We start from the raw sequence: 23,615 nt of genomic DNA on the forward strand, positions 1-23,615 counted from the left end.
ATGTTTGCGTAATGAAGCCACGATTTACATTTACGAAATGGTGAAAACGACAGTTAAAAAGGATGGCTGTTCCCTCTTCTGTGAGGCGCGATTTTATGTCCCACGACGTGCGCCAATTTTTCCTTCTCGCTAATCGGTCTGCGCCCGCGACGCTCAAACTACAAGACGGCAGCGGGTCGCAGTGAAACACTGGGGAGTTTTAGCATAGCGGAGACGGACTAACGTAGAGAATACCGGATTATCGGACACCGCCTATACGTACGCGCAATTTCAAGGGCGTGACCAAGTAGGGTCTCTGAGCGTGCGCAGCCGGCTTGCAGTATAAGCCGGTGAACGACTCCTATGCTAAAGCTTCCTACTTAGCTCGCTACCCCCCTGATAATATGCCCCTACGCCTGCTATGCGGCCCTACTCAAGTTGATAGTTTTAAGCTGAGTCTTTTTGAATTTTCATAAAAAAAAAAATGGTGTCATTCTGTTATGCCTAACATATGTGGCCAAGATAGGAGCTACTATACTCAAGCTGGTCAAGGGCCGAATGGACTCAAAGCTGTTCCTCTGAAGAAATGGCGTGTGTGTGGCCCAAGGAGGTTATATATAACCTACTGGTGTGGTCGGAGGATTTTGTATCGTATGCAAAGACTGGCGAGGTGTCCGGTGTTGTTTTTACACCGTTCGTCGAGTGACCGTTTTTGGTTGTCACGACAGAGACGAAACGGTCAAGAATCACACATTCCAGCGAATTATGTTGGGTGATATCTTTGAGATTGTAGAAATGGCAAGCACATTTTTTTTTTCTCTGAGAAAACACAGTTATATTTTGAATATGACGCACCATCACGAAAGTTTAGCTATGTTCTGCTGTGGAATTTTGCTATTGATTGGATGAAAATTTTAGCGATAAACAGTGCAGCTATCCGCATACAATGGAAGTTTGGTTTGGATAGATTTAGCTTTATCATTCATAAAGATGAGAAATAATGAAGGGTTCTAAAGCAGACTTTCGCGATACAGTGGAAGTGAGTAGAAAAGATGATGAGCAACATTCATGGTCATTTTAATCTGACTGCAATTTGTAAAGCATCTTCTTAACGAAATCGTTACATCGGCATAGGAATTTAGGTACCATAGTCAATGTATTTTACAATAATTACGCTTTCTTGAAGTCTTGGAGTAAATCGTCGAGCTGTGGTTCTCGAAATCCTCTCATGGCCGCCGACATTCTTACTGTATAATATATTGGCTGCATATAAAGTCCTAACAGTTTCATAACAAACGTGGTCTTGATTTGCTTTTGCTCAGTGAGATCGGAGCAAAGGGGCAAGTTGATCTAGTTTGTGTGTTGGAGTCACGCAACATTCCACGAGGTTCACTCATAGGAGCGCCGCGGAAGTATTTAGCTCCACTTCTCACGGGGTGAAATGGCTCACTCCTTGTTCCTTGCACGGCGCAGTCTGGCGATGCCCTGGAGCTGCGCATCCAGGAGCTGTCGCCGGAGATGAGCGACGTGGGGAGCAACTACGAAGAGGCGCTCCACCTGCAGCAGCAGCACCAGCAGGTCCTCCAGAAGCTGCAGGTAAATTACTCGCGGTATTCTTCTGCAAGCAGAAAAGCTCAGAGATCTGCCCTTTTTTTCCCTCGCGATTTCAGTCAAGGGGGCATTCACTGTATCAATTCATTCGATGAAATTCTTAAAGTACGGTAAGATGACGACTATTTTCGTGAGTGCCACAACCGGGAGTACAGAAATAAGATGGAGGGAAGTGAACTCCCGGCACTTCTGGCTCTTTTCACTTGAGAGACAAGTTGTCAGTTCACCGACCAAAGGTGGGGTTCAGCCGTGCTTTCTACCTCCAGTGTAAACGCAACTCTCGGTATTTTTCGTACTTGTCCTCTATATGCTCGTTATTTCAAAAGATAAATGCTAGAAACGTCTTTAAAGCAGACAAATATATGAATTATGTAGGCATTAAACAGCCAGCAAGTGATGAACCAGCGGTGATCGTCAACAAGGTACAGTCGACAAGGTACACAGGGTGAACAAAAATAAAATATATGTGGCGCTAAGCTGTAGCAGCAGCAGCATGCGAACCTGACTGCGCCCTTTGCTGCTGGTGCTAAGAGCGGCGCGCAGGCTGAAGGGCTGCAGAGAGTTCTCGATGGCATACCTACGATTTATATATTCCGGTCGACGACAGCTGTCGTCCCGGGGGAGCACCTGTAGCTTGCTAGTAGAAGGAACTCCACACCATTGACCGCCTAAGAGAGAAGGCCATCTGCCCAGACATCGTTGTGGAGATCCTTACCTTATGAGACAGATTGTAACTTGGCTTTCTTGAGCGAAACGCCCACGAGAACGAGTTACACCAGCCGCTGTCAAGGTGTGCGAAATTTACCATTTACACCATTTAGCAATAAATAAAGCATTCGGTCAAGATCAAGGACTAGCGCGACGATAAAATTACCATACTTAACACAAATATTTTTGTTTAGCATCTTATTTGGTGGCAATTATTAGCTACTTCCTTTACTTATGCATAAAACACCGTAGGCTTAAACTTGGCCAAGTATCCTTCAGACGGCATTTTAAGCTTATTTACGGCAGTATCCTATATCTGAAATTCGTTAATGAGCGTAGGGCGAAGTCCATATAGTACAAAAATTGTCAGTGTGGAAACAACATGAGCACGTGTATGTAGCGCTCATCGCATGCCCTCTATTGTCATAGGCATAAACAAAGGAGGCTATGCATAAACCCATCGTTGGAAGGTGTTTCTACTGGAGGACATACCGTACGCGCGCACTATGGCGGGGGTCTCAGCTAAACCTAATCAGGAGAACAGCTGACTGAAATGCTTGCGCCAAGCTGCCGCTTACATAAAGTTTTTTTTTTTTTTTTTTTTTTTTTTGCTGCCTTAAACCATAATTGGTGGGATAAAATTAAGGTTTCACGTGGCAGCCATGCCACAAAATACGCCTTTTTTTTTTTTTTTTTTGCCGTGCTCTCCCCAGTATGAGGCTCTCCGTGCAGACAGGGGTAAAGATGTGAGCCAGCCGTTGGTCACGTGATCGAGGACAATGAATAAAGCTACGTATATTGTACCTTGGTGGGCGCAGTGCAGCTAGCGTGTTTTCGAGACTGTCCACAACTATTGTATTCACATTTTGTTCCTCAAATCAATAAATTAATATTTGTCTAATCGACAGTTATCAATTAATTAACTTGCGAACAAAAATACTGCCGACTGGGCTAGGCGACTCTCAACAGCTGTACGTGTCATCATACTAGGATGCATTTTAAAAGCTTGTTAACATTTATCTGGGACACGTGATATGCCAGCGCTAGAGGTCCACCAATGTGTCAAATTTGTGCACTATCTTATATGGCGATGATTTACCGCTGTGGCACCAGTCCTAGCGCAGAAAGCGTGGTGCCCACCTGTCCTCTCTTCACAAGCACACAAATACATGATGCCCTCTTCCTGTTCACTGTGCACGCAGAACAAGCAAAGCCCCGTTGAGGAGCTGCTGAGCCAAGCGGACGAGCTGATCGCGAACCAGAAGCCGAAAGCGCAGGTATGGTTCCTTACCTCTTAAACAAGACCGGAAGCTGTCATGATGTAATTATATTTCGCTTGACTTTACGTGCCCCTTCCCGTTTTTCTCATTACTGCTCATGTATGGCAAATACCGCTCCTATCATCTCCCATGACGAAGTCGTGAAATCATATTCTTCAGGATCCTGGTGAACATTTAGCTTCTTCAGTGGCGCAGCGAAACTTTTGGTTTTCCATCAAACGAATTACCGCATCAGGGGAATATGAATGTTGGTTTCTGTTCCTTCTCTGTTCGCTCTGAATTCTAAAAACGCAGCCAGTCCAACTGGCCCAGATCCCGTTCTTTCCCTTTTTTTTTGTCTTTTTTTTTTTTTGTGATGCCCGAGTACTTCAGTACAGGGCATAGTTAGCTCTTGGTGATTATTGGACTTTACGCTCAGCAAAGTGTAGGCCAATGATAAATTTCAACGCATGGGCTCAGAAATTTTATTTCATTTGCGAGTCTAAGATGATTGCGCAGCGCAAAAATAAAATTTAAACATTGCTTAGAGAGCACAAAAGTGGTTCGCGCATTGCATTTCGTTACTGCGAGCGATAACTTCACTCACCACCCAAGGAAGGGAGGTCTTGAAAGAGGGGAAACGTAGGCAAGCTGCCAAAGCGGTAGAATCTATTTCTGTTCAGAAGGACGGTGACGAAACGAGAGGGAGACGAATAGTGTCGCTGCGCATCCTCGCTCGTTATATATTTATTACATGCTTCTTACTCGCTCCCGTAATACCCTTGAGCCAACGCTGAAAGCGTGCAAAACTAAGCTTGTTACTTCTGCAGCCGTGTAGGCTGCCTACATCGGCTTCCATACGTGCAAAGTAGATAGCAAATAGGCGCGTGCGAGTAGAGCGTAACCTTCTGGTTGAATTTCGCTCGTTCCAAGTCCGTATCGTAGAAGGTTTAGAGGTTCGATTCCACAGTAACGACAGAAAGGCTCGTCCTCTTCTTACCACGCATGAAAACAAAAACAAAGCCAAAATTAAGTGACCCAAAGCTGCCACTTTGGCTGCTTTCGCCGAATTATTGCCGGTGCAGGCGGCCCATCTGAGTGCATGTGACTAGATTGGTGATGACTTGAGAAACTCCGATTTTGCTTCTGCGCGGTCTTCATAGAGCGTAGTAAATGAAGAATAAGAAGAATATATATATATATATATATATATATATATATATATATATATATATATATATATATATATATATATATATATATATATATATATATATATATATATATATATATATATATATATATATATATATATATATATATATATATATATATATATATATATATATATATATATATATATATATATATTTACGACGTTTATTTACACAGATGGTAGGATACGCTGGAGATTAGCACACTACAGCGGACAGACCCAGCTTCCTCGTCCTCTTCTCCTTATTCCGCCAAACCTCATCTTCCTTCAATAAGGACCGCGGGAAGTGCGTGACACTGCCCCCTTCGCAGACGATGCCCGCCGGGCGAGTCAAGGTTCGTCACGTTGATAGAAGGGCCAAGTAGTCTTCCGAGAACGACGTCCTTGGGTGGTCACGCGAGAGACTACAAAGTTTACTGCGCTGAGGCGTTCCAATACAACGAAAGGGCCAGTATAGTGGTACAACAGTTTCTGGCACAAGCCACGCTTACGCAACGGCGTCCAAAGCCACACCAAGTCACCAGGGACATAATTAACATCTTGATGCCGCTTGTCGTAGCGTTGCTTGTAGCGTTCCTGGGAGGCTAGAGTGCGAAGTCTAGCGAGTCGACGAGCTTCTTCAGCCAAAGAGAGAGTTTGCGCTAGTGAAGTTTCAGCAGGGAGTGAGAAAGGCAGAAACGTGTCCAAAGTGCTTCGTGGAGGTCGTGCATAGAGAAGAAAAAACGGACTGTAGCCTTTCGTTTCGTGCTTAGTAGTGTTAAATGCATATGTTATAAACGGAAGGACTTCATCCCAGTTTTTGTGGCGGGAGTCGACATACATTGCGAGCATGTTGCTAAGGGTCCGATTGGTGCGTTCGGTAAGACCGTTTGTTTGTGGGTGGTAAGGAGTTGAATGGCGAAAATGGGATGAGCAGAGGCGAAGAAGTTCTTCTACAACTTCTGCCGTAAACTGTCGGCCACGATCGCTTATTAACACACGAGGAGGCCCATGTCGAAGAATGATGGACCGTAGGAGGAACGCCGAGACATCAGAAGCAGTGGCTGACGGTATAGCAGCAGTTTCACAGTACCGCGTAAGATAGTCTACGCACACTATGACCCAGCGGTTTCCGTTGGAGGAACGGGGAAACGGTCCTAGAAGATCAATTCCCGCCTGTTCGAATGGGGTTCGTGGTGGCGTTATAGGCTGAAGATGACCCGGCGGTGAGCAGGTTGGGTGCTTGAAACGCTGGCACTGGAGGCAGCTGGCCACATAACGTTGAGTAGTTTGACGCATCTTCGGCCAATAAAAACGTTCCTTAGTCCTGTGCAATGTTCTTGCGAAACCCAAGTGTCCAGCTGTGGCATCGTCGTGCATTACCCGAAGAACCTGACACCTAAGACTTGTAGGAACTACCAGAAGAAGCCGCGCACCTACTGACGAGTAGTTCTTCCTGTATAGTACACCGTCACGAATGCAGAATGAGGTCGTAGGGTTCTGGGAACTTGCTGCCTCAAAAAGCGGTGCCAACTCGTTGTCGTGCCGCTGCGCAATCTTGAATTCACCAACATCAGGGAAACTTGTAGAGATAGCAGCTATATATTCATCCAAGACCTCATTGTCGCAATCAGTAGTTTCAAGTGGCAACCGTGACATAATCCAAACGGCATCACATTAAATTCATACAGCCCGTCTGGGGTGATGAATGCCGTCTTTTCTTTATCTTCCGGGTGCATGGGGATCTGCCAATAGCCTGATCGCAGGTCAACTGAGGAAAAATAGGAGGCGGAATGTAAGCAATCAATGGCGTCGTCAATACGTGGCAGGGGATACACGTCCTTCTTGGTAACAGTATTCAAACGTCGATAATCAACACAAAATCGCCATGTGCCATCTTTCTTTTTGACTAGAAACACAGGGGCAGCCCACGGACTAGACGATTCCTGAATGATGCCCTTATGCAGCATGTCACGAACTTGTTCTTCGATTGTTTGGCGCTCTGATGGGGATACACGATAAGGCTTCTGGCGGATTGGATCAGCAGTTCCTGTATTGATTCGGTGCTGAGTACGGGACATGGGAATCCGTGGCGGCGAGTCCCGAGAGAAATCGAAAGCCGCAGTATGTTTCGCCAGAACTTCCACTAAACTGTGACGGTCACTTGTTGGCAGGGATTTGTTAATCATGGCAAGAAATTTTGTCTCATCTTCTTCTGAGCATGCGGTAGGCTGGGAATGGTCTGTGCTGATCACGGCCACTGATTTAAAAGTGTCTTCGTCAAAGTTGGCAAGTTTTAGAACACGTGGTAATACAACAGGTTCGTTAGAGCAGTTTGTCGTCCACAAAGAAGAATGGCCATTCATGACTGAGATGATGCAGCGGGGAATCAGAATACTTTTCTTCGCGCAGTTGAGGGTGAGTGGTTCAACCACAGCGTCGAACGCATCACTGGCACAGCTGGAACTAACAACTCGTATAAACTGTGCTGACATTGCAGGAATGACTATGTCTTCCGAAACCGAAAGCGTACTAGGATGGGTCCGCGAATTTTCACGCAAAGCAGATTCAATTCGAGTGCTCACAGAAATGTCTCCATTGCGAAAGTCGAGAGTGGCCCCACATTGCTCCAGAAAATCGAGTCCAAGAATTACGTCATGCGCTGATCGAGTAAGTACTGCGAATTCAGTTCGGAATGTGTGGCCGGCGATAACAAGATTCACGGAACAGACTCCAAGTGGGTTAAGCTGTTCGCCACCAACACCACATAATATTGTCGTACTATCCCAAGCAAACATAATTTTACGACCAAGGCAGTTTTTAAAAGCGAGACTTATAATAGAAATAGTTGCACCTGTGTCCAACAACGCCATAGTACGTACACCGTCCACAAACACTTCAATTCGGTTCTTTAACATCGAAACGGGCAGAGGTATGGGTAAGCTAGAATCATTTGCGACCTCACCTCCATCGGCCGCACTCACTAGTTTCCCGGAGGTGGCGAACGCCGTCGGGGAGAAGGGGATTGTCGTAGGCGCCGAGATGGTGGTGTCAGGCTACGGTCAGAGGCCGGTGATTCGTTTCGGTTCAGCACCATTCTGCGTTCTTGTCGGCTAGCTGTTGATCTGTACTCATTCCGGCCAGGTGTTCTTCTATACGAATCATCATTTTCAGCAGGAAGCCTTGTACGAGAGTTCACCCACTGTCGGTGATACTGCTGGTACGGACGACGGTTGCGGCAAAAGCGGGAAATGTGGCCGATCATCCCACAGGCATAACACACTGGCGGCTGAAGTTCATTCGATGAATAAGGTTCGTCGTCGCTTGTATTAAACGTTTCATGCTCTGGATGTGGTCGACGAGGAGGACGAGAGTGCTCGCTGTTGTAGGCGTTGATGTTGAGAGGCTGGGTGTTCGGGCGATGAGCAGCAGAGCATCGGGTGTCCGAAGGAGACGTAGCAGAGGGATCATAACAGGTAGAAGATGGGCTGTCAGACGAAGAGGTGCTCTTGTAGACGGGTGTGACGTGGCCCCCAATACCTTGATGCCTCCGAAGCTCTTCGCGGACGATCTGGCGAATTGTATCTGCCAGGCTTGTCGTTTCAGACACATCCACACTAGCGACAGTTGTCACATTAGGCAGCCGACCAAACTTCGGAATGATACGGCGTCGCTTCAAAGATTCAAACGTGCGGCAGTGTCGTCTTACATCAGCGGTGGTATTCAAATCGTCCTTGCAGATAAGAAAGTTGTACACGTCTTGCGCTATTCCTTTCAGGAGATGACCTACTCTGTCTTCCTCAGTCATCCGAACATCAACTATCCTGCACAGCTTGAGGACTTCTTCTATGTAAGTTGTGCAGGTCTCCCCCGGTACTTGCGCTCGTTGAGCCAGAGTCCGTTCGGCGCTTTTTTTTCGAGCATCGGCATCACCAAATCCCGCTCTCATTTCTTCCATGAAGCAATCCCAGGTGGTAAGAGATGCTTCATGATTGTCAAACCATGTTAGCGCAGTTTCTTCAAGAAAAAATACCGCATTCGCCAACTTGGTAGTCGCATCCCAGCGGTTGTATTTGCTCACCCGATTGTAGTGGGTGAGCCAGTCATCCACGTCTTCCCCGGGCTTGCCATAGAAGTGCCGGGGTTCCCGATAAGGCTGTGCGGTGGTCGGATGAGCTGCTGGCGTGTGCTGCGTTGAACCATCTGCTTGCGCCATCTCCGTCCGAAGGGGGGGTAGCCCAGCAATTCTTCTGCTCCGGCGAAGTAGGAGAGGTTCCGTGGTGATCTGTACCCCGCAAACTCCACCACACTTGTTACGACGTTTATTTACACAGATGGTAGGATACGCTGGAGATTAGCACACTACAGCGGACAGACCCAGCTTCCTCGTCCTCTTCTCCTTATTCCGCCAAACCTCATCTTCCTTCAATAAGGACCGCGGGAAGGGCGTGACAATATATATATATATATATATATATATATATATATATATATATATATATATATATATATATATATATATATATATATATATATATATATATATATATATATATATATATATATATATATATATATATATATATATATATATATATATTAAGCAGACAATTGAGAGGGAAATGAGGGGCTCGTTATTAAAGAATTTAAAGGAGCGAGCAGTCTACGAGTGCAAGGCAAACGTTGGGTTTCTTTTTTTTTTTATACTGTTGGAATATACAGGAATTTTTCTTACGGTGATTATTAGGATAAAGAACATTAAATGCAAAGCGGAAGGAAAAACAACGCGCCGATGGTGGAAATCTAACCCATGACCTCCGAATGTCGAGTCCAGTATATATATATATAATATATATATATATATATATATATATATATATATATATATATATATATATATATATATATATATATATATATATATATATATATAAGCTATGAGAGCCTGATGTGCCCGGCTGCGCTGACAGGCGGCTTAATATGTGCCAGTACAGATTAAAAAAAAAGGGAAACCTTGCACATTCCCGGCCATTTTTGTCGACCAGGTGTATTCAGCGATGGCGCACAACCTCGGCCTGGCGTGGAAGAACCTGAACGCCCAGTTGGAGCATCGAAGTGTCGTTCTGGATACAGCTGTCCAGTACCACGCTGCGGCCAAAAAGGTGAGTAGCCGGACTGGTACGACCGGATAAGAAAGCAGAGCTGCCATCTTGTTCGCGAAAGGATAACTCACCAACGCCTGCGGTGGCTCTCTGGAAAGTGTATCTAACATTTTCGCAGCTGAGATCTCGGGCCCACCGCTAGCCCGAAAGAGTATATGCAGATAAAAACGCGTCGATGCGCATGCGCTTTATGTATAGTACTTTTCATCTTCCCCTCCTTGTTTTGCTGGGTGACGTTCTAGACCTAAGTCTGGTTAACCGCCTTGGCTTTCCCTTTTATTATTTTTTTCTTCGTAACAAAGCCACTGTTCTTGTCAATTGACTCATCGTTATTTGAATCATTAGGCGACTATTTAAAATGTTGCAAGCCTTGAACATTAAGAAGCTATTACGAACTAAATATTTCATCTTTCAGTCCTTGTACTCACTTGTTCAAATAGTATATATATATATATATATTTCGCACTAGTGGCAGTTTCCAGAAAATCGACGCCTATCTGCAGTGGCGCCGCAAACTAGCGAAAGAAAGATGAAGGTTGCGCCCGAAACCATTTATAGGCTCGTTTAGAGATGCGCTGGCGCATTCAGACGTTGTTTTTTTTTTTTTTTTTCATAATTTTTTAATGAAAATATTGTTATTTTCACGTAATTGACGCCACACTTCGGACTCGCTGCAATCTCGTCGACGGAGAGCTATCGGCGCAGATTCGCGCTGCTGGTGCTGAATATCGATCACTTTAGAATGTTTTCCAGGAAGCGTCGTGGCGGAAACAATTAATAAAGCTCGAAGGCAACGCTGCATGCTTTTTTTGCACGTCAGCAAGGCGGAAAAGGCGGGGATCATCCTTTCATTGATTCCCTTATGCCAGTAACCCTATGAGAAGGCAGCTTTGGGCGCATGTACAGATATGCAGACCACACACAACGTCAATAGTCGGGTTTTAGAGGCATTTTCACGCAGACACAAATTTAGTGCCACTGTAGCTTTGTTTTCTTTTAATTAATCGTGGCCGGCCTATTTAGGTGCACCTTCGATGCAAACCTAACGCTCGTAAAATTGTTTTTCGCTTTCACCCGTACTGCATTAAAGGGCAACTCCAGTTTTTTTTTTGTTTTTTTTTTTTCAACCTCCTGTAATTTTGCTGAAACTTTCATGGACGTTTTACTGAGCTTCCTGGCCACTTGTATACCAAATTTTGCAGCGCCACAATGTTTTGTTTAGCTAATCGACGCGCGCATGACTCTTTTTTTTTTTTTTTTTGAGGCCGTACCCGTGGCGTCATAGCTTGCTACGGCATGGTGTCACAGGTTGGTCGAAACCTAGTTTCGGTTTCGATTTCATCGTTTTTGCTCGTTGACAATGCATCTACTTGATATTTTGAAACATTTTTGTTTTGTACTGGAGACAGGTGTTTCTAAGGAGTTTGATAGAATTACGGACTAAAATGTTAAAAAAAAACCTTTAAAGTGTCGGCATTCAATATTTTGTTGTCTGCGTTTTATACTTACGTAATGATACTTGTTTATTCTATCCACTTGTGTTTCGCTGTGCGTAAAACGAAACATCGAAATGAAGAGACCATCTGAAAAAATTCGGAGCAGCGAGCATGAGATAAAATAAAGTGGTAAGGACGGCCGTGTTAACTCACCGGAAATAGGCAAACTTCCGCATTCGTTAAATTGCTCTTCACCCGGAAAAGATACGCTCGTCTACTAGAGAGATTTAGCATACCGTGATCCGCGATCCGCCACTGCGACTCTCTACCGCTCGTGGGCGGGGCGCACAAGCTGATTGGTTCCGATGCGGCAGGTCTATGTGCCGACATCCAGTATGTGGCGCCACCTATTGACATCAAAGTGATCTGAGCATGCGCAGTAGAACGCATGGTGGCGGATCACGATAGCGGATCACGGTGTGCTAAATCTCTATACTATTCACGCCGTCGTGCTTCCCAGTTCTCGTCGCAACATATGGCTTGTCTCGACGTGTTTCACAACACAGCAAGGGAAGCGACATTTTGCAGCAATTGTGTTGAGTTTCGTGGTTTGTGATTGCGCCGAAACGAGACTGCCCAGAAACGAAAGCAAAAAACGAGCACATTTCTTATGTGTTTGTGATTAAGTGTTTGTGAGTGTCGCACAAACACTTAATCCCACTTCTGAAGTCACCACTACGGCGGAATCTATGGGTGATTCATTGTGCCAAATGCCCGACCAATAGCGATGTTGAAAATGCAGAAGCGTTTTGGCAGAGTTACCACCTGAGTATATTACAAAAGAAGTGCCTCAGGTGACTGCTAAACTGGTTCTTCCCATGTGGGAAGAACCCATGTGGAATACAACAGGAAACTCAATGGTTCTTTCATGTAAACTGCCGCGTTTTCCTTCAGTCGGAGAGCATAAGCCCGACTTAGCTCTGCTGTTCTCTGGACGAAATCTTGAATGCTAAATCCCGCAGCGAAAGGTCGAACGAGGCTCACTATAACGCGGCAGCTATTGTCAGTATTGTGTGAGCATGGTCTGCCAAGTGTGGCTAACAAGCATGGCTTATTTTCCTCTCGTAGCTCTCGGACGAACTTGCGAAAGGCGAGCAAGAATTCACGGACACTTTCCTGCCGGACCAGGTGGCCGCATGCGAAGCCCGTCTGCAGAAGCTGAACGAAGCACGCAAAGGTATGTGGGCCTTTCTACCTGAACCGGACACTAAGGATGGTAACGTGCGCAGCCATCCTCGAGGCGTCCAAGCGGAGCCTCCAGCCATTCCAGAACCTGCTGCAGACGCTCAAGGAGGTGGCCAGCACGGGCGATTCGCGACCATTGCAGCCGGCAGCGGCCCTGTCGGCCGTGGCGGCTCTCGAGGGGCAGCACGAGAACCTCCAAGACCAGCGGCGCAAGCTGGGGCTGCTCTGCGAGGCCAGGAAAGAAGCTCTCGAGAAGCGGCTGCGGGCGCTCCTGCTCTGCAGGGAGCTCGACGAGGTAGGCGGAATCCCTCGAGGCCGAACGCGAGCGAAAACCCTTTCTAATTTTAGGTGGAGCGTCAACTGGAGCACAGCCCCGAAGATACGGCCCTGGGCGATTCCCCTGCGAGCAGCGAAATTCTCCTGCACGAGCACACGACGAGGATAGCCTCCGCCAACGAGAAATTACGAGATCGAATGCTGAAGCTGTTAAAGTCTGCCAAGCAGATCCAAGACGCGGAGGTCGAGGCGCGGGCCTTCGACCTAATGGCCCGCGTGACTAGCCGCATCGAACGCGACGAGGCCCGGAAGAAGGACCTCAAGGAGGCCGTGGAGTTCTTCAGCGAAGCCCAGACGGTGGGGACGCGGCGGCCGTGTTTTCTGTTTTACTTGTGAGTAGGTCACAAACTCGAGCCGGCTTTGTTTTTACAGGCGCTCAACAAGTTGGACCAACTCCAAATCCAAGTCTCCCAAGGGCCCGTCCAAGACCTGGCCGCCGCAACCGCGCTCTTGGATGCTTGCGTCGAGAGACCCCTTCTCCTCGGCCATGGCATTCTGGCCCGTTTGTCTGTCGGCACCAGCGGCGTCCAGGACAAGGTCATATTCGGCCCGCGCGCGTACGCAACTTCTGAACTTAATGCATTTGCAGGTCGACGAACTGCAGAGTCGGCACCTGCACGTGAGACAGCTGTACGAGCAAAAAGCGGCGGATGTTGTGGAAAGCAGCGAACGCGCCATCAACTTCTTGACCCAGTGCAATACTGTAGGTGGCAAAGCAGACGTTTGGTGTAGATTCATGACGAAATACACTAGGACAGAACACAAATTACAAGAGGCCACAAGCGCTGACTCGATACGAATGCCTAATAAAGAAAACAGACAAGTATGCATTCAATAACCACCCAATCTGCGCACGTCATAATCACCTATAGGAGCAAGTTAACGAGCGTGGCAAGTTGGGGCCCTGTCTCAGCATCAAAGAACCTATAGCTGCAATTTGCCCACAAGTGGGCAGAAAATTGTTGGCCGAAGGGTACAAGACCAAAAAGGCTTGCGCAGCAAAACATGTGCCGCACTTCATTATTTGTAAGAAAGGTATGTGCATTGACTGCCGTTGTCCTGCGGAAAAGTGCACATTGGCCAAAAGGGACGGTGTGTGAATGTGAGGCCTTTCGAGCACCGAAATTCACTGGGCAGTGACTATTGGGAAAACATACCTGCACACTGTCGTTTTGTAAATGCACGCCCATCTCTTCAAGAACTGTTGTTCATTTCCGCAATCAATGTCAGGTGATGACCTGAGAGGTGATGGAAACCTTTTTCATTACAAACAATACCGAATTGTGCATCAGCGAACCTTCTGTGGCCCTGTCAAATAGGGAATTCCTCTACTTAAACAACCGGTTGCACCGCTCTCCTGTTCAGTAACCTTTTTATGCGGCACGCGTTAACTTACTCTTACGTGGTGATGGCGTGTGCAGTTTCAGATGGTTGCAGTATATATCCTTGTTCGTTTTCCTCCTTGAACTTCAGTCGCGAGTCATCGCTGGCGGTATTCCTACCTTTTCTTTGTGTTCTGTAGAAGTGCGCGCTGTCTTTCATCATGAATCTGCAGGTAGAGTTGGGCATGCTCTTAAAAGCAATACTCTGTCGTGGTGACTACTTTTTCCTGTGACGTTTTGCGCAGCTGTACAAATGGTGCATCGAGGTCGTGCAGACTTTCCTGGAGCAGAACAGTCATCTCGACACCGGCGCGGCTGCGGCTCACGACTTCTTGCAAAGACACCAAAGGATGCTGAACGAGATGCAAGCCAGAGAGCCGCAGTTGACGATGTTGCTGGCGCAGGATGACTCGCGTTCCAAGGAGCTTCTGCAGCTGTGGCAGCAGCTTCGGAGTCTCTTGGAGCAGCGCATCCGGCTTGCCCAGCGCTACCTGAGCTGCTGTAAGATATCGACGCAGGTACGGATATGCCGTCGCACGACTGCAATGGCAGATGCGTTTTTCTCTTACCTTCCTGTTGCCTGTTTGCAGCTTATTGAAGACCTGAAAACAATAACCGACGCCGGTCCGGAACGCCAAGCAACTATCAATGAAAACTTCATGCAGTTCGATCACAACGCGAACAACTTCCTGCACGACGCTCAGCGAGTACGCTAAACACACGCGTTCCGTGAAATTCCCATAATCAGTCTTTATTCTTGATTTCTCTTCTTAGGTTCAAGACACTTGGTTAGACGTCACCAAAGCTGTTCGCCATGTTCAAGAAACGCTGGATCAATGCCATCAACTGAAGAACAATCCTGGCAGTAATTCGGAACAACTAATCAAAGATGCCCAAAAGGTAAGAACCTCTGAATTTCTGGAATTGATTCTCTCCGAAGTCAGCAAGCCTACTACTCACTGTAAGGAGCGTGGACAGTGACCTTACATTGTATTTCTCGGGTGCAGACGATGGAGTCAGCAGTCAAGATTGAGTCGGAGCTGTACCCTGCTATACCTCGGGAACTGAATCGAGCCGAGACAATCGCACAGTACCTGGGCCGACATCTAGACACGCTCATGCCTTTAGTTAGAGTACGTGTCCCACAAATGTATCCTATCACGCTCATTGTTGTTGTTGTTTCACGCCGAGCACAGGGCAACTTTCGCAGCATACTCGCGATGAATTTATTTCGTGTGATGGCCCCTGGCCGATATAACCTTTTGTTTTCTTCACGGCCTTCAGCTCAATGGGCTCTTTGTTTTTCAGACGATTCTATCTGAGTTGGATGCAAGGATCGAAGCGACGTCGACGCTGCAGCGCAGAGATCATATTATCCAGCAGCTGCGCACGACTCAGATGAGTTTCCAAAAGAATATCTCCCAGTATCAGGAATTGGTCAAGGCCATGATAAGTTTCTTCGACTATTTTGCGCAGGTGAGAACATCGTATAATATTATGTCTCTCAGCGTTACGTGGTTTTGCAATTACCGTACTTTTTCAGTTGGAAAAGAAACTTCAAGACACCCACGACGTTGAGGGTTTGCTGACAGAGGCTAAGCGACGAGCAGAAAACTTGGCAATGTTAGTCGACAAAAGTGTGAGTACCTTTGCTTTCACAACGTGATATTTACCCCAAAGAGAGTGTGCCTCATTAGAGATGGAGCGCTCGAATTCCCTAAGTTGGAAAAATTTAAAAATATATCCGCCATTTTTATGGGCAGAAGTGGCATCCTGTGCTGTCATCGAATTGCATCATGCTTAACTGACATGGAATGGGCTTTGTTTTCAGCATGAGCAGGACTTGATTTTCTTTACCCGCGAAATTTTCTTAGCTTTTAGCGCTTTTTGTTACTCTGCAATGCCATTATTCTTGATGTCCTACGACAACTGCATTATATTGCCGCCGAGAGTCAGTAGAGAGTAAGGACGAACTTGACTAGGCGTATACAAATGCTAGTCCAGCAGACACAGATGAGGCATCGGGCGCGCGAGCAGGAAGTAGGTCGCAGGCGCCAAATCAAACGAGGTTTGGTTGGTTGCACAACTTTTATTTCCATCGGAAATGGGCGTCCTCTTCCCCGCCCCCGGAACACGTGCCGGGGAAGACGAGGAGTCGTGCGCCCGCGGAAACGAGGCCGGCCGTATGGCGACGTCAGTGAGTTATTAACACTGCGGCAATGTTATGCGGTTAACTGGATTAATGGAGGAATATGGGAGAGGCCTTCGCCCTGCAGTGGATATAGTCAGGCTGATGATGATGATGATGATGATGAATGTTATGCGGCATGTCTCACTATCAAGTACTGTCGTTTGATGTGGTACAACAAAAGCATAAAAAATAAAGCGCCTGCTTACGTTAGAGCATTTCTTTTGGTTCAGGCTGTGATTGCTCTCACTTCAATATGCACGCTGCACCCGAATTCACAGAACGCCCACTTTCTCCCCTCTCTTGTTTTCTACACAATGTGAATAAAAATACTTCATGTGAAAACGTGAAGTGAATCGTGTCAAGTGAGTTGTTTGAAAGACGGCTTGAAAAATAGAGGAAATTAAATCTAAACGATATTGAAAATAACTTCTCCTTCCTCGTAACAGATCGGCGGGTAACATTTTCGAGAATAAGAAGCTTGGCTCTTTCCGTGTGTCAATTTTATGAATGCGCCCAATATTCGCCGAGTATTAAGAAATATCAAGTACACCAGAGCACCTACGCAGTCTGTGTACTCCAACCTGTCTAGATGTAGCTGACAGAGTTTAATTATAATGTTGATACAATTTTCGCTCAAGTTAAAACACCTGAGTGGTAAATTTTCGTTTCATCACGAATAATAGTATTTATTTTTAAATAATCGCTACTATTGAAACCCGTTTTTCTACACATTTCACTTCACTGTCAATCTAACATGGCACAGAGATCCGACCACATTTCCGCGCTTTCCCTTGAATGAAAGAACACTGCTTATATTAACCTCGATTTCCGGTTTTTCTATTCTTTCTGCTTTTTCCCTCTTTCCTTCTTTCGCTCGAAGGAAATTAATTCGATCTCTAGGCTTTGTGCAGCTAAAAAAAGTAGGAATTCCCGCTGACTTAGTGAGAGGTGTCTTTCGAATTTAGCCACTTTGCTTATTTGGTTCAATTCCCCCTTTGCGCGACATGTCAGGGCTTGCTCACTGCATGTATTTGAATGAACCCTTAATTGCATTAAATCAACTCCTTCAAGGTTCTGAATTTCAAGAGTCAGAACAGCTGGTAGAAGGCAGGCGCTTGTTCCCTTAGCGTTTAATGTTGAGCTTGCCACAAGAATGCACTTCACATCTTCTGCCAGACATTAAATTTTCTGACGGCTGGTTTTCAAGTCAGTCTTTCATTCCTCGGACCAGGAACCTAGCGAGGCGGCGGTGCTGGACCGCGACAAGATCCACTCCCTGGTCGACAACCAAGGCGCGCTGCTGGTTGCCAGCCTACGCAAGTCGCAGCAAGATTCGCAGATGAGCAAGTTCAACGAGGAGCTGCAGCTCATCAACCAGCAGGTGCGCGAGCTCACCGACTCGCTCAAACGGGACTCCTCAAAGTGCCATGTCGTGGAGTTCCAACAACGCATACAGGTAAGGCTCCTCATGCACTGAGAACGTGACCCATGGTCCCCTAGCACGTGCGCAGGCGATGTCCCAGGGAATAATTTGTTTTTGTATCTCATCGCCCCGGCCTTTACAACTTCCGGTTTTGGTTCACCGCCAGATGACTTTACGCAGTTTTTGTAGTTTCGTGAAGGGCACAACCGACATATCCCAAACTGCAGTTGTTCCTCCGCTAAAGTTCTCTTGTTAAGACCCCAGTTGTAGCTCAAAGTATGAAAACAAAAGAAATTGATTAAACACTTGGAAGGATGCCTACAGAGGGACGGTGCATAGATTTACACCAGCTGCCGGTAGTCTTTTGCGATAACGAGGCGCTGAAGTGGACTGACCGACCGTGAGAAAATATTAAATATTAAAGTACCAATTGCTAAAGCATAATTTTCACAAAGCAGAATCTATGGTCACTGGCGACAGGTGCTGAGCGTCGCCCTTCTCACTGTATTTTCTCCTCTTTTGTCCGGGCGTGCCACTACCCCCATCACGTTTGCCGTGGCAAAATAAAACGTGCCCGTTGTGGTAAGGCTTCCTTTACCGGACAATACTGAGCGATAAGAACGCGCTTTCTCACTACTTTCCCTGCACGCTTAGACCAGCGCAGAATCGCCTTTAGGAATATTTCTGAGGCCCGACATTCCGCATGAAAGCTGTTACAATATTCATATTTATTTACTTTTAAAAAGTACTGCAGGCCAGTTAGCCCTTTCAGGGATGTGTGATGATCTACCTTCGAGAAAAATTTGCAGACTTGAGCGCGTATACTTTTGGCCCCCATACGTCGCGAAAATAACACGAATTGCTCCGAATTTAAAGAAACCCTAATAGATTTTATAGCTTACACGCTTGCACATTGTCACTCAACGACACCCAATGCGTCAGAAAAGAAACGTTTTTCTAAACAGGAAAAAAAAGTGGAATTTGTAGAACGCGTTATGATGCTGAATCTTAAGTCGGGGGAAATTGACTATTGCGAGTGAAATTCAACACTGCGAACATTTGCCGCTGTCATCTAGAGGACGATATCACGCTTTCTTCAACGGATATGAGATAGGGAAGTCCATGCTTCCTCCTCCTTATCCTCATACACATGAAAATTATGTGAAAAATTTTACGAAATAAAAAACAAAACAAATAATTCTACTCACCTCTGCCGTATGATAAATTTCAGTGTCTTCATCATCAGAGAGATCTGCATATGAGGTATCTTAAATCATTATCGATGAGGAAAGCAGGCTAATAGGCAAAGTTAAGCCTTGCTACGAATCTTTTCATTGTTCTTGATGTCTACAATACATTCAAATATCTGGAAGGGTTAAACGGGGAACTAAGAAAGTGTAGCATACAAAGTCGCTTTTTTTTTTTTTAACTTCAAGCACACTGCGCGCAAATGCACACGCACCCGAAAAACCAAATGTATTCGCGAAATAATTTATACTTATGAAAAGCTGTTTAGTTGCATTGTGATCGGCATCGCATTTGCTGCTCAAACTAATCAACCGCATCTACGCTAACATTTCTTACCTTATTGCATTGCCTCAGAAAAAAAAAAAAAAAGCAAAACAGACTGCACACGCTAGGTGCGACTGATAACATAGTCAAGTCCACCTTGTTTTTCTTGTTTTTTTGGCAAGATACATATATTTTGAGCAAGATGTAGCCCTAGCTGTGTGTCTTGCGAGAATAATCTAACGAGCATTTATTACGTGCAGAAGACTGAGTAAGACATCCGGGGGAAAAATGCCAGGCAATGCTAAGTGCAATGTACGTGGCTAGCATGTTTTGCCTTTGTTTAGTCGAACATGACGTTCATTATTGGAATCTGTGGAATTATTAGACATATCCAAGACTTGCCGGTTGCTGCCCAGCACTTCAGGTATTATGGAAGGCCAGCCAAAGCGTGGCAATTATGTATAAAACAGCGGCAGGTAGCACGACACACACTCTATCCGCCGGGTGCAACTATCGTGCCTTCTTGATGAGCTTCCTCTAACCGCGAGAGAGAAAAAAAAAAACCCAGCCACGGAGACGACAACGCTTTTTTCGCCGACTTCCAGTCTCAGATTGCGAGAGGTGCTTAGCAGAATTCATCCCTCGCACAGCATGGCTTTTTGTTCTTTTTTTTTTTATACTGACGCAGCAAAACCACGCACTAAAAGGTGTGAAAAGTCGCGGAGACATTAGGAAACGCCGTACCGCACAAAATTATTTGGTCCAGACAGAACAGGAAATAAGCGTTCGAAATCACATTTGCTGGCCTTTATCAGGACACAAGGACAAAAAGAACCCATACGCACAGGACAGACGCTAATCTTCAACTGCCGTTGATTGAATATATATATATATATATATATATATATATATATATATATATATATATGGCGTGGCAATGGGGATGCCACGCTTAAGTTAAAAAATTTTTATTTTTTAGATAGACTCACAGATGGAGTGCTGAGACAGTTTGGTCCTTCTTTATCCAGTGCATACACAGGGTCTCGAAAATCTCTCGTTGCGTTTGCGTTTCCTTTTCATTGAGAGACCATCGCTTGGCAGCGGGATCCACATCAGCTGAGGGGAATCTCATTCATCAGTGCAAGCGGTGCTTTATCAGACGATACCTTGACGACCCAGACCCTATACCCTGAACACCGATCTTTCAGAAGACCTGCATACTGGGAACAATGAAAACGCAAACAAAACAAGATATTTTCGAATCCTGTGCATAGATAAAGAAGGACCAAACTGCGTCAGCACACCGTCTGTGAGTCTATCTAAAAAGAGATATCGTACATTAAGCGTGGCATCCCCACTAAGCATGTGTGATTGCTAGCACTTTGAGAAGACTTATATCCGATGTTCTTCCAATAAACGGCATTTGATAACTAGAGTCTGTCCTGTGCGTATGTGTTTTTTTCCTTGTGTCCTAATAAGCGCTAGAAAATATAATTTTGAATGCTTTCAACGCGCCGAAGTTAATGCCTTAATGAGAAAATAAGCGAAAACGTAGAAAGGGTAAGCGATATTAGCCGAGCCCCTGAAAGCAATGTGACTGCTTTGTCCACATACACTTATGCCTTACAGGCAGAGCACGCTTTCAAGAAGTGATCGCACTCGCAAAGGGTTGAAGACATCCCTAGTCCACTTCGAAACATATTTATGGGAAACATGCCAGCAAATTCGACGGACTTCCTTCCGTCTCTCTTTTTTCAGAATTCTGCGGCGTCACCTACAGTAGAGCAGTGAAACTTCATAGCTACGGCTCCTGAAAGTGCATCGTCTCGTGGCCCGCAAACGTTGACGCACGACGTAGTATAACTTGTCGAAACAACGAAGGAGTTGCGCTATCGAGACAAGGATGAAGAAGAGGCAAGACACACACAAACGCTGACTAATAGCGTTACTTCGTAAAAAAATACAAGGCATACACATAAGAAACCTCGTCTACCATCTAATTGTCAAAAACAGCGGCACGTGAGCAGGTGCCGGACAAAATATCAGACATCATGGAAAGTTCACAAGCAAAGAAGATAATCTTAATCTGGGCAGTCCCAATAACTGAAGACAAAAACCAAACCAAAAAGTAACCGAATCATTCGAATGAACAGAGACAGCCATCAACAACAAAAAAATGTCATATAGCACAATGACAGATCCATAAAGCGCGTCTCTCATAGCCTGAGTTGCTTTGGGACGTTAAACCCCACAAACCAACCAAGATACATAAAGCCGGTCAAGTCCCATAAAAACAAGCAAGCCAACAAGAAAAAACAAAACAAAACACCATCTCCAGACTGCGCCATTTAAATGCAGTGAAAAAAAAAAAAAGCACCAGGGGACACCAGTACACAATAAGGAAATAAGCTCAGGAGAGCGTTGTCTGAAAAACAAACACAGAGAGAAAGGCATCAAGTCGGATAAAACAAAAACAAGAGCAAGTAAACAACAAAAAAGAAAAAATAAAGGAACAAGAACGGGAAGGTTTAAAATTTCAGTGATGAAAAAGCCGATACCTACGCGGTAGTAAACACTAAATTCAAATAACCTTTGTCAAAACACAGACGACGCTTCCAAAGAAAGACCAAAACAAACGAAAGAACCATTCCCAAATGCGCTCCCATTTGTCTTGCCACCTTGCCAGAAACAGCGTCTCTCTGTTCGTTCTCTTTTTTGCAACACTAACAGCAAGAAAGAGAAGAAAAAAACGTGGCTGTCTATCTGTCTGCGAACTTGTTGGAAGCCGCTTGCTACGCCTGTTTTGGGCGCGTCAAGGGCATGTTGCCCTTTCCGGTCATCATCTGTCTATCCACTATCGAAAGCAAACAGTGCACATGAAGTGCTATCTTGCGCATACTCATTCCCTTCTTTCGAATTCGTTAAAGAATTGCATATAACGTTATGAATATTTTATTTATATAGGTAGATGTTTTTAGTTTTGAATGCAAGCAAGCGTTGATGTAAAACAAAGCATGAGAAGAATGTCAAACAGCTGGAACTTTCTGCCGCGAGTGGCGACAGTGAGCCCTATAGCTTCCAGGCGGTCTAGCCGAACTGTCCGAACACATGAAAAATCTCACACAATCAAGGGCAGGCAGAGGCCCTGGTGTGTAATTCCCGTTGGCGGCCTTCGCTCGAGGAGACTTTGGCCGCCTTTATACAGACTGACTTTTTTCGATTCATTTCTTTTGTCCGCGTGATAAATCAACAGCGTATCACAGTCACCATCGCGATACAAGGATATTCTAGCGCAAGCGGTACGAAGTAGTAGGCGACTTTTGAAGCGATACACTTTCGACTGAAAAAAAAAAAATTCCTGACTAAACCACGCGTGCCGACGCGCTCGCGTCGAAGCGCACAGAGGAGTTTAATCACTAGGAAAATTTATGAACACCTTTTACTGTGCTACATACTTGTTGAAAGTTTTCACAACAAAACCCATTGGCCTATGCCAATAGCAACATTCCCCCTCCCCCCCTCCCCAACGTAAAAAAAAAGAAGTTTTTTTCTTTTTTGTAACAGAACAGTACTGCCATTCATCGGAGTTGCAGTGGAGCGACATTCCCCCAGTGGTGACATCAGGGCCATTTTTTTAACCTACACCAGCTGCACTAACGTAGCAAAAAATCATTGGAGGCATGGGAGAAAATCTACACTAGTGTAGGTGGTGTAGGTAAAAAAAAAAAAAATGGCCCTGTCAATGTTTCGCCGCGTTCAGATTTATCGCCACAGAGAGGATGATCATGCACATTGACAACTCCGATATGATACCGCTGCAAGATCGCGCGTGCTCCATAACACCGCTTCGTCATGCTCGTCCTATGTACATAGCGCCTTCAAAGGCACTGCAGTGACGTGCCGGCAGCATTTTGCTGTGTGTCACATGGTTACAACTCAGGTTATAACGATACTTATGCCACCGCAGTGAGAGATAACAAAAGAGCGTGAGCAGACACTTTATGTGTCTTCGACAGCGGTGCCCAGATGCAATTGCGATGATGTTCCTAGCGCCTGTTAAATTGCCACACTCGAGATCATTGTTGTCCGAGAGCACGGCTTTGCTGTAGGCGACAAGCGCGTTTGGGTGTAGCCCAGCCATAGCGTGTACTTGCGTAACATTTACGTGGCACGCCC

At 45.7% G+C, this 23,615-nt stretch overlaps 1 protein-coding gene across 1 annotated transcript in view; it reads left to right on the plus strand.

The window, feature by feature from the left end:
- Window positions 1-23,615, plus strand: part of zormin (spectrin and immunoglobulin domain-containing protein zormin) — a 56,184-nt gene that overhangs the window by 16,536 nt on the left and 16,033 nt on the right. Inside the window, exons 3-17 of the mRNA XM_084608754.1 lie at window positions 1,453-1,575; window positions 3,501-3,575; window positions 9,798-9,914; window positions 12,479-12,587; window positions 12,640-12,890; window positions 12,944-13,228; window positions 13,304-13,468; window positions 13,521-13,634; window positions 14,559-14,831; window positions 14,904-15,020; window positions 15,088-15,213; window positions 15,321-15,446; window positions 15,622-15,789; window positions 15,857-15,952; window positions 17,736-17,960. Of these exons, the coding sequence (XP_084464880.1) occupies window positions 1,453-1,575; window positions 3,501-3,575; window positions 9,798-9,914; window positions 12,479-12,587; window positions 12,640-12,890; window positions 12,944-13,228; window positions 13,304-13,468; window positions 13,521-13,634; window positions 14,559-14,831; window positions 14,904-15,020; window positions 15,088-15,213; window positions 15,321-15,446; window positions 15,622-15,789; window positions 15,857-15,952; window positions 17,736-17,960 (2,370 nt within the window). The remainder of the gene's footprint in view (window positions 1-1,452; window positions 1,576-3,500; window positions 3,576-9,797; window positions 9,915-12,478; window positions 12,588-12,639; window positions 12,891-12,943; window positions 13,229-13,303; window positions 13,469-13,520; window positions 13,635-14,558; window positions 14,832-14,903; window positions 15,021-15,087; window positions 15,214-15,320; window positions 15,447-15,621; window positions 15,790-15,856; window positions 15,953-17,735; window positions 17,961-23,615) is intronic.

The sequence above is a fragment of the Amblyomma maculatum genome, chromosome 1 (genome assembly GCF_055883805.1).
Source record: "Amblyomma maculatum isolate TAMU_Amacu chromosome 1, ASM5588380v1, whole genome shotgun sequence".
In the NCBI taxonomy this organism is placed as follows: domain Eukaryota; kingdom Metazoa; phylum Arthropoda; class Arachnida; order Ixodida; family Ixodidae; genus Amblyomma; species Amblyomma maculatum.